The 12,187-nt window shown below is 32.9% G+C and overlaps 1 protein-coding gene across 1 annotated transcript; it reads left to right on the forward strand.

The window, feature by feature from the left end:
• The first annotated feature begins 8,295 nt into the window (after positions 1–8,295).
• On the forward strand, positions 8,296–11,470 carry LOC142641323 (WAT1-related protein At2g39510-like). Its single transcript, XM_075815733.1, has 7 exons — positions 8,296–8,495; positions 8,643–8,705; positions 8,843–8,959; positions 9,055–9,289; positions 10,395–10,556; positions 10,683–10,834; positions 11,266–11,470. Exons 1-7 carry the CDS (start codon positions 8,296–8,298, stop codon positions 11,468–11,470), a joined length of 1,134 nt encoding a protein of 377 aa, XP_075671848.1.
• Positions 11,471–12,187: the final 717 nt, after the last annotated feature.

The following is a 12,187-nucleotide window of genomic DNA, read 5'->3' on the forward strand; positions in this document are numbered from 1 at the left end:
CGTCTACCATGTGGTTTCTTCTTTTTTTCAGCCGACTCACGCCGACGTGGCTTGAATCGCGCCGACTTGACGCCAATTCCCGCCGATTCGGCCAGAATCGGGCCGTATCGGCTGTATCGGGTCGTATCGGCCGGCGACCGAAACGGCCGAAATAGCCGAAACAATCCTGAAACGGCCGAAACAGGCCGAAATCAGCCTTGAATCATGCCGAAACAGCCGAAATCAGCTCTAAATGAGACCCAAAAACCATAAATCTGTCATTCCTCAATTTTATTTTGAATATTTGTTGCTTCCTTTGTGTTTTCTTTTTGGTTTTGGGTTTTGTTTTGTGTTTCTTGCTTTCTTCTTTCTTTGTTTTGTGAATCAAGGCATAGTAATATTTTTTTAAGAAATATTTTAATAGTAAAAATATATAGAAAATATAAATAAAAATATTTTTAATAATTTTTTAATTGCCGAGTCCCGCCGCACCCGCACCCACCTTTTTCAAAAATTGCCGAGTCCCGCACCCGCACCCACCTTTTTCAAAAATTGCCGAGTCCCGCACCCGCACCCGCACCCGCACCCGTACCCGCACCAGCACCCGCACCCGCACCCGCACCCGTGCTTCATAGCTAAAAAGTAGTTAGAAAGAGAAAGAAAAATAAAAACAAAAATAAAAAAGGAAACAAAAATGAGTAAAAGCACAAAAGAGTAATGTTATATTATGCAAAGTTTAGTTACAAAACTATAATACACAAAAGTCGAAATCTAAAGGGAAGATTTCCATCCATGGTAAGAGTAGAACAAGATTTGGTTTGGATCTCAAATGCATTCGCATGCAATCTTTATGAATATTCCACAGCAAGACCTAAGGTCCAAATAATTTTCAAGAGTCCAAAATCCATTACATAAAAACTTATACAATATATCAATATCTAACAACTGTGATCAGATGGCTTCTGAAATGATGTTATTATTATTACTGCAAAAGTTACTTACATATGTTTGTTTGTTAGTTTTAGTTAGGATGATTACAAATCCTCAATAGTTAATGCCACTGCTACCCTGCACACAAGGCATCTCAAATGTTTAATAGGACATACGTCCAATTAATTCTGTTATTTCTCAACCCAAAAAAAATAAAAAATAAAAAATAAAAAGGCCTAACCAGCACTACTAAACAAAGGTTCATTCAATGTATAATCCAACGCTAACAATTAAACTTCAAATTTCTTTGGCTTTTTCTTTTTCTATTTGAGGCAGACGATACCACTAGAAGGTGAAAAATTAGTCAATTGTTGAATTATTAGGTTTCTAATTTCAACTTGCTATGTGATTTAGTATGTAATCACTTGATGCATTACCAGAGTGTTCTAGCAAGGATGCCACTTCCAAGTTCCAACTATATGTGATGTAAAGCCAGTACATAGCTAGTCTTAATCACTAAAACTTTAGTTGATGGGATTATATATAATTATAATTATTACCCCCACTAATTTAGCTGGCAGGATCATTAATTTTGACTAAAACTTTAGCTAACGTTGAAAAGTACCCCCACAATTCCGCACACCTTTGGTGGAGTGATTACTCTACAAGTATAAATGCTTGTAGAGTGTGAGGGGTAAGAGCTGAAATTCAAGTCTTTAAGAAAGAGCTTCACATACGTATACACTTAAATTAGGCTAGAGTATAAATTTTACCTTGTATTAAAAAAAAAAAAAAAAAAAAAAAAGTACCCCACTAACTTTATAAAAAAAATAAAAGTAAACTTGGCTGCTATATATTATATAGCAGCCAAGTTTGGTGTGTCCAACTACTTTCTTCTCAGCCAGCACAATTTGGTACTCCGTGGTAAATGTTGCTATTGGGGATTACGGGGTAAACAATGAAATAACACAAAAATATTTCACAACAATATTCACACCTTTACACCAAATATCCACTTTTATATATGATACGAAAAAATGCAGTCATGTAGACATAGTGCGAAAAAGTGTTAATATTATTGGATGTGAAATAATCAGAGCCTCTTACTAATAAATACACCCCATGCTACCCCCATATTAGGATAAAGTACCTTATGCACGCATTAAATATATGGATTTTGTTTGTTCGTTTAGACCCCTTAAACCAAATTATTTAACCTAATTAATTAACCAAGTTGATTATTAGGTTTATTATTCAAATATAGGTTAAACAAGCATATATCATATCATGCACAAATGCGGAAAAGTAAATAACACCACAATATGATGATCTTGGAAAACCAATGAAACTAACCGTTTCAAGGTAAAAACCTGAGGAGAATTTGACCTAACTATCTTCAAGGTAAAGTAAATCCACTATAAGAGAATCAAAGTTTTTACAATCAAATTTAACCATAAATCTATTGCTATCTCATGTAGTAACTTATTAACACAACCACATGCAAGCTCCGAATCTACAGACTCTTTCTCTCCTTAAATTTACTGCAACACAAGCACCCATGCTTGTGACTTTGAGATCCCACTCAAACGTTTCAAATCACCTTTACTTGTTGATCTTGTAGCAGCAACTTCTACAATACTGAATCTTGACATTCTTCAAGGAATATTGCCAGTAGAAGACTTTAGAGAGTTTTGGGAATAAAAACCTTAGATATACAATTGGAGGCACAAGATGCACTCTTTTCTCTCTAAAAACCCCATCTAGAGTTAACTTATAATGTCCTTTAAATACTGAAAAAAAAAACATATCGAAATTTGGGCTTCAAACAAACAAACAAATTATGGACTTTTTACGTTTGCTGATTTTTTGCTAATATATGACTTCCGATTGATCAAGAGGAATCGAACAACAATCGAAAGAACCAGATTGCAACTCACTTTTTTCATCCTAAACTTGAATTTTTTGTCTTGGATTTGAAAGTACACCATTCTAACTCAAATGCATTTGAGTTAGAGTAGAGCAAGATTTGGTTTGGATCTCAAATGCATTCGCGTGCAATCTTTATGAAGCAGAGCAAGACCTAAGGTCCAAAAGCTACGTACATATGTTTGTTTGTTAGTTTTAGTTAGGATGATTACAAATCCTCAATAGTTAATGCCACTGCTACCCTGCACACAAGGCATCTCAAATGTTTAATAGGACATACGTCCAATTAATGCTGTTATTTCTCAACCCAAAAAAAAGAAAAGACTAATCAGCAATACTAAACAAAAGTTCAGTCAAGTGTGTAATCCAACGCTAACAATTAAACTTCAAATTTCTTTGGCTTTTTCTTTTTCTTTTTCTTTTGTGGGCATACGATACCACTGAAAAATTAGTCAATTGTTGAATTATTACGTTTCTAATTTCAACTTGCCATGTGAATTTGACTATGTAATCACTTGATGCATTACCAGAGTGTTCTAGCAAGGATGCCACTTCCAAGTTCCAACTACATGTGATGTAAAGCCCGTACATGGCTAGTCTTAATCACTAAAACTTTATCTGATGGGATCATATATAATATTATATATAATGATCCCGCCGGCTAAATTAGTGGGGGTATATAATTATAATCACTAATTTAGCCGGCGGGATCATTAATTCTGACTAAAACTTTAGCTAAGGTTGAAAAGTACCCCCACTAACTTAGTAAAAAAATAAAAGTAAACCCCACTAATTAAAACCTCCAGTCATAGTATGGCAGCCAAGTTTGGTGAGTACAACTACTTTCTTCTCAGCCAGCCGGATTAAGGGGTAAACAATGAAATAACACAAAAATATTTTACAACAATATTCACACCTTTACACCAAATATCCACATAGTTCTTTAAAATAACCTAACGCTAAAATATGTGCGGTTCAAATGATAGCACAATGATATGAAATTCTATGTTACTGTATTAAATAAATATAATAATAACAAAATAAATTTAAATAAATAAATAACGCAACAAATGCGAACACACTAAGAAGACACTGCCTTTTTAAGTATGAGACGCGCGGATTACGTTGTCATTTGACAAAGACAGTTAAACATAACTCTTACCAGTTACCATCATTAACTAATTAGAAAAAAAGGCAGGAGAGAGAGAGAGAGCGAGATGGCATGGCCTCTCTTCCCTCTGTTGCTCTAATATAATCGGCAAACTCTGCATTTGAGGTCAGTAATGACGCTGCTCTTATTGGCAAAGTTTAGAAGGCAAATCAAAAAAATTTCATCCTCCCATTTTTTTAATTTAAAAAAAAAACCATCCTCAATTAAAAAATATTTAATATATAGGATTAGGTTCAAGTTACCCTTAGTATAACTATAAGTAATATTATACCACCTAATAACTTGTTATTAAATCCATATTTTGAAAATCCCTCCATGAGTTTATATATTATTTATGTTCTTAATATGCATGTCAATTTTCATGTCAATCAAATGTTATTTAATTACCATTTGATTCATAACCTCATCTTTTGTGCATTATTTTAAACTACAAAAACTTTAATTTAAACAATTAATTGATAATATGACTTTTGATCTTTAATCACCTTAAAATTTTATAAGTATGGAGAATATACAAAGATAATATAATTCCTTAGTGGATTTGTCAAAATTGGGATCCAGTTAAGAAATATTGAGTGATGTAGCATATTATATATATATACACACACACACACACACACACATATGAGTTGGGTTCAAGTTATACTTGGTGTAACTCTAAGTAATGTTACACCACCCAATAACTTGTTATAAAATTCTTATTTTGAAAATCTCACAATTGAATTATATGTTCTATATGTTTCTAACATTCATGCCAATTTTCATGTTAATTGGATGTTATTTACCATTCGACCCATAAACTCATCTTTTATGCATTATTTTAAACTACAAAATTTGAATCTAAACAATTGATTAATAACATGGCTACTAATCTTTAATCACCTTGAAATTTTGCAAGCATGGAGAATATATGAAGATAATGTAATCTAATAGTGGATTTGTCAAAATTCACATCCAATTAATAAATATTGAGTGATGTAATATGATTTAAAGGGTCCGTTTGGATAGAACTTATTTTGCTGAAACTGAAAACTGAAAACTGAAAACACTGTAGCAAAATAATTTTTAAATGTGTGAATAGTACTGTGAGACCCATTTTTAATGAAAAAGTGGCTGAAAATTGAAATTTATGGGACCCATGAACAGTGCATTTGTGCACTGTTCATAGCTGAATAGTCAAACCTTGCGGCTGGGTTTGAAAAAAAAAAAAAAAAGGAAGCAAAACGCGGGCTGAAGACGCAGACGTGGGATCCAAACGCCCTCAAAGTTACATCAAGTATAAATTAAACCCAACCCTATATATATATATATATATATATATATAGAGAGAGAGAGAGAGAGAGAGAGAGAACTATATAAATTCCTTAAATATATATATATATATATATATATATATATATATATTATTATTATTATTATTGTGGGAGCCCGAAGACCGAGTATGAAGATTAAAGAATAAAAGAAATCTCAGTTAGGATGAGGGCCGAGGACCCAAGAACCCGAGGACGTGAATATGTGTTTGTAGGGAGAAGTACAAAGGGTAAGCTGGTGATATATGACACAGAGAGTGAAAATATCGGGTATGAGGGTAGGTAGCTGTGAACTCCGCATTGGTTGCTCTGTACCTAGTGTCCTAGCTGCATTAAATGAGGAAAACCAGCTTTATCAACTGCATTGATGTAGAGGTGACCTAAACAGTGTAAATCATAGCTAGGCAGCTTCTTTCCACCACTTTCTACAAGCAAACATACAAGTGTTAACAAAAGAAAATGGTTAGGTGGGAGATGAAGGGTTGAGATGACAAAGGTAAGGAGTATAAAAAGGGATGAAGGAGGCTAGGATGAGAAAAGGAGGACACGACTCTAAAAATAGAAAGAATATTGATATTTGAATGTAAAGGGTTTCTCCTCGGGAAAACTTGTGAACAAGCATTTCCATTCCTCTGTTATTTTGAGTGGAATCCTTGGGACGCAATCGTCCTTTATTGTGTTGTTCCTTCTCTATAAATTCTTTGTGTTGGGCCTTGAATTATTGTATTCGAAGTAGGCTTAGGCTCCTTGCGTGATTTTTGGTCCTTACAATTATTATTATTATTATTATTATTATTATTATTATTATTATTATTATTATTATTATTATTATTATTAAGTTATGATTTTTATCATAACATTAGTATTGGTTTATTCTATGATAAAAAGTGTTGTAAATACATAAATTTAGTTCCTTAACAAGATTTACATTAAACAAAATTTACATTAATATATAAACTAATATTAATGTATAAACAAAATTTACATGAGTTGATAAACAAAATTTACATTAATATATAAACTAATATTCCAACTCAGTTCTACATTAATATATGAACTAATATACATTAATATTGGCTTTTATATAGGATAGGAGGAAAAGCTGGTTATTTTTTAAAAAAATTATTAATTATATAATATATTTTAAATATATATTAAATATATGGGTGGGTCGGGTCGGGTCGGGTCAAGTTGGGTTTGACAGGTTTGAAATTTTATGACCCCAACCCAACCTAACCCGCTATCTAAAAAAATTTTGTAACCCAACCCAACCCACCAAGCCCTAAAAACTGACCCACCCCGACGGGTTGGGTTAGGTCGAGTCGGTTTTGGTGGGTTGGCTACACACCCCTAGTTCCTTGTATTTTTGTGAGATTTATTTGTAATGAATTTAGTATTAAGTAGTGAAGATTTGATCAAGACAGCTAAAAATCACATGAGGAACACATGCTAGAAGCTGAAAAGTCAAGTGTCAGCTGTGGAAGTTGAAGAGTCATGTGCTAGCTATGCCAGCTATTTTCATGACTCAGGTGACCCGCGAATTTCACTAGTTAGAGGATTTTTTAGTGTGACCTATTTACCCATCACTTATATTATATATACCCTCATTATCCACATAAGTGGTAGGGAGCCTATTAAGAGAAAAACCCTAAGAGAGTTTCTACAACACACCCACCTTATTAGAGAGAGAGCTACTCATTCTTAGAGAGAAATCTTTGTAATCTCTTCTCCTTCCCTCTCCCATTGTTATACCCATTGAGAGAAGATTTGTACCCAAACACTACCCACACTCATTCAAAGTATTGAGAGTGTTTTTGGAGCTTGGGAAGTATTGAAAGAAGCCAATAGCGGATGCAATGGGCTTATTGCGGGATCTAGAAAGTTAGAGAAAACACAGTTAGGCTTAACCTTGTTGGAGCAAGAAGCTTGGAGAGCTTAAGTGCATTGGGTAAAATAGGCTTAGAGAGTCTATTACTATTCGTGTATCCCAACTTTATTCTCTAATGGATCATTTTATCGCTTGGAGAGTGGCGAAGAGACTTTTTACCAAGTTCTTTAGTTTCCTCTTCGATAACACATGTCGTTGTTATCCTTGTGTTTGTATCTCTCTTCCCTTACTCTTTAACCATTAATTGCTGCTGTATTTGTGATTATTTATGTGTTAAAGTAGTTTGCCAAATTGGGTATAGCTTATATTTATCATTCCGCACATATATTGTTTGAATATAAGCTTGTGTTGCTATTTTTTGATATTGGAGGTCTAAACATTCACTAGTGTTTTACACACCAAGTGAACTTTCAATTATATTTTAATATTGTTGTTGTTGTTGTTGTTTTTGTTGTTAAAAATAGGTTCCTATAACAAATTTTATAAAAATAATCATACAAATTACATTTACTAATCCATTGGCAAAATCATTAAACTAATGTAAGCTTTCTAGGCCTATTTGATGTGGGACACAACACATATTGAAACAAACCAATTTGTAGTATTACAATAATTTTTTTTTTATACAAGATAAAATTTCTACTCTAGCTTAAACTAAATGTATATGTGTGTGAAACTTCCTCCTGGAGACTTGAACCCCAGCCTACCCCTCACACCCCACAAGCACTTATACTTGTGGAGTGACCATCGCACCAAGGGTGTGTGGTGGTATTACAATAATTATAATGTCTAAGACTGATTGGATATTAATTGTTTATTGTATGGGTATGTGATGAGTCCCATGTTGGGCATATAGTAGATTGATTAGACTTTTATTAACTACTACAAAGAGCCTCAATTGTAATTAGACTAATTCTTTTGAAATACGAGTTGTTATAATTAACCATGAGAAAATGAGAGAAAAAAAACATTTTAAAATGCTGTGTATATAAAGTGAACACCATACTTCATTTTACTAGAACCTCACATTAGAACGAACTGAGAAATAAGCATTAGAGCTAACTGAGAAATAAGAGAAGTTTTAGCTTAACATGTCCATGGAGTCCAAGACTCAACTGTATAACAAGGTGAAACCATTTTTGGCGGTAATTTTAATGCAATTTGGCTATGCAGGGCTGTCCATAATCTGTAAATTTGCTCTAAACAAGGGGATGAGTCAACATGTGTTCGTAGTCTACCGGAGTGCCATTGCCACTGTTGTCATTGCTCCTTTTGCTATTGTCTTGGATAGGTCTCCATCTCCTTGTTATTGTTTTCTTTTCTTTTTTGCTTCAGATCTCCTCGTTATTGTTGTTTACATTGTTTAAACTCTTTTCTTCAGTGTTACATGTTGAGCGAGATGATAAAGCTAATCACTTTAAATTAATACTCCTAACAGGAAGAGGCGGCCAAAGTTGACCTTTTCTGTCTTTGCTAAGATTGTGTTGCTCTCCTTATTGGAGTAAGAATCTGGACCTTCAAGCAATAATTAAGCTTTCGCTCTTAAGCTTCAAATAAAACATGTTGCTGTTTTTTTTTTTTTTTTTTTTTTTTTGGCTCAGTTGGACCACACTTAAGCTTTCATTTTCCCCTACTCAGGCCTGTAATCAACCAGAACATGTTCTTCACTGGGATGAAGTATACTACAGCAACTTTCGCAAGAGCCATGTGCAATGTTGTGCCTGCGTTTACATTTTCAATGGCTTGGATTTTAGGGTAATTCTCTTTAGTCTCATTCACGTTTGCGCATTGCATGCATACATGATATACTAAATATGGGGTGCTTCAAAAATTTGAGAATGCTTTTGCAGTCTTGAGAAAGTAAATATTAGGAGATGGCGTGGCCGGGCAAAGGTATTGGGGACCATAGTAACGATTGGAGGAGCTATGCTTATGACTCAGGTTAAAGGACCTATGTTGAATTTGCCATGGACAGATGGAAATGGCCATCAAGAATCTAATGCAGCAAATAAGCAAGATGTCATCAAGGGTGCTCTCATGGTGCTAGCAGGTTATTTCTGCTGGTCTGGTTTCTTTATTCTTCAAGTAAGAGTCTAATCGGCATTAATTTAACTTGCAATTCAGTTTAAAATGAGCACTCGCACGAACAATTGGATGAGGTTGGTGGTCAATGAAGATTTTAATTTAAAACCCAAACACTTATGCAGCAGATCAATTGACTAAATAGATATTCTAACACAGTAATTCAACCATAGGTATAACACACCAAATTTAAAGAAATAATAATGAAAAAAAGTAAACAACTCACAAATTTGATAACGAAGTAAAAAACTAACAAAGAATCTAATTCAAAAGAAAAATTACTCTAGATGATCCAACCCCGAAAAATCCACTAAAAGAAAAAGTTACCATCAATCATATTGTACAAAACCTTAGTAAGCTAGATTTTTTATGCAAATTCAGCAAACATCCTGCTTGCCTTTCCCCCATAATTGTTCTAAAACCTCAAGAATTATTCTACACAAATTTCTTTCATGAATGAACCTCGTTTGCAACTCGGAATTCCAGAAACCAACAACGACTCAAATACAAAAATTTGCTACACTCTTTGACAAAAGTTTTGTCACATAAACCTTGTCAACATCTAAAGTATGCATAACAATAATAAATATTATTATTGTTGTTGCCAAAGCTCTTTTTTTTTTTTTTTTTTAATTTAGAACTTACCTAGCTCCAAACCAGTTTGGAGAAACATTTCTCCAACCTACTATGTGAAGGTTCAAAAAGACAATCCACATATATTTTTAGCAACATGATCTATTTAATGAATTATGCGACTTGCTTAAATAATAAAATGAGTCATTTAATAAAATACATGTAAATGGTTTTATAAATTGCCACAAAAATTTAAAAGAAAACTGTCCCCTTTTTTTTTATAATCACCAAAGTTATTATTATTATTAGAGTATGATATACGAATCCCATTTTAAACATCACAATTAACTTCTTCTTGTATAAGACATTCCAAAACCTTTTTTTTTTTTTTTTTAAATGATAATTTGATACTTAAAAAAATGGAGGAAGGGGAATTTGAAATTTGAATCCCAGATGTCTTCATTAGAAATTCAAGAAATTCCAAAACGTTTTAGTTAGACTTAATTAGTGATGAGATATAATTGTTGCTTTGTAGGCAATTACGCTGAAATCATACCCTGCAGAGCTTTCGTTAGCAGTTTTGATATGTTTGATAGGCACACTGGAAAGTGCCATACTAGCCCTTACATTAGAACGGGGCAACCTCGCAGCCTGGTCAATACACTTTGATGTTGAGCTTTTAGCTGCTGTATACACTGTGAGAAATTCTAAATTTAGTTACATTTTCTTTTGATGTCCTTTTCTCGTTGCAATCTTCTTTATAAAAAAAATGTTGTAAAGGTTTAAGACTCGCATTTATACTCACAAGTGAAATTTTACGCAGGGTGTAGTATGTTCAGGGTTTGCCCTTTACATTCAAGGACTGATAATGAAGGAAAAGGGACCTGTTTTTCTGACTGCTTTTAATCCCTTAAGCACAGTTATAGTTGCAATTATCGGCTCCCTCATTCTGTTTGAGACCATGTACTTAGTAAGGTGCGCATTGATTTTTCTATTCTAGTAGGCATATGAATAAGACTAGCAACACAACAATTTTTGCAAGTGCTAACATGATTTGTTGTAATTGGTGCATAATAAAAGTTTTAACAATGAGGGCTCAAATGAAAGTGATATTTTTCCAATCGCAATATACGACATCAATAATTATGAAAAAAGTTGTTACTAGCATTACTATTATGCCTAAATTATAATGAAAATAATAATAATAAAAAACTATAAGAAAAGGTTCTTAATTGGAATGTCCAATCAAAATCTTTTGTTTCAATTGGGACATATATTAGAAAATACAATATTTAATTATTGTAGTAGATATGCTTCATTTGATTAAAGAAAAATGTAGGATAAATATTTGGAATCATAGAAATTAAATGATTATGGGCCAACTTTGGCAACTTAACTATTTGTAGGATTATTGGAGCAATTGTCATTATTGTGGGCCTATATCTGGTTTTATGGGGCAAGAGGAAGGATCAACCAGGATTGAAGTCAGACAATGAAGAGGTAGTACCAACCGCCAATATGGCTACTATGAATGAAAGGGTAACGACTTCAAATCAAGAATTTATGGCCATCAATGTAATAAGTATAAAATCTACGAATGAAACTACATGAAAATATTGTATAATGTACATATATATGTGCTTACTGTTGGAATTGGTGACTTCATTTTTTTTTTTTACAAGATAGAAATTCTATTATAATCTAATCTAAATGTATATTTAAGTAAAACTCTCCCTTAAAGACTTGAACTCCGCCCCTTGCCCCCCGCACCTCACAAGCACTAATAATTTATATTCTAAATTTAATTGAGGTACAATTCAAAGTAATTATTTACATAATATTAATTTTTCTTTACCTACGTACCATGTTATATTTTATTCTTAAAACTTTATATATTTAGTTATTGTATAGGTAATTTAACTTTATTCATATTTTATTTGTGACAAATATAAATGAGGAGGTTTATAACTTCATACGGTGCATGACTTTTTTTTTTTTTTTTTTTGCTCTATAACAATAAAATTAGTGAACCTCGAACTCTATAAACTTAGATTTTATGTATTACTTTAATTTTATTTTGAGTGTTTTCGTTTATTCATTTTCTAATTTGTATTGGAAAGAAGACAAAACTAATATAATCAAGTTTTTTTTTTTTTTGGCATATGAAAAAAAAATACATGTCATATATATTAGGTGGACTTGGGCCTGAAACGATCGCATAAGGGTCATATAGGATTTGCAATCCACTTAAAGCTACCCATTTTGACTTGAACCTAAACCCTATTGACCCAACCCGGTTGTTAGGTTTAAAAATCATGTGAAAATCAT

Source organism: Castanea sativa, chromosome 6, assembly GCF_040712315.1.
Source record: "Castanea sativa cultivar Marrone di Chiusa Pesio chromosome 6, ASM4071231v1".
Lineage (NCBI taxonomy): Eukaryota > Viridiplantae > Streptophyta > Magnoliopsida > Fagales > Fagaceae > Castanea > Castanea sativa.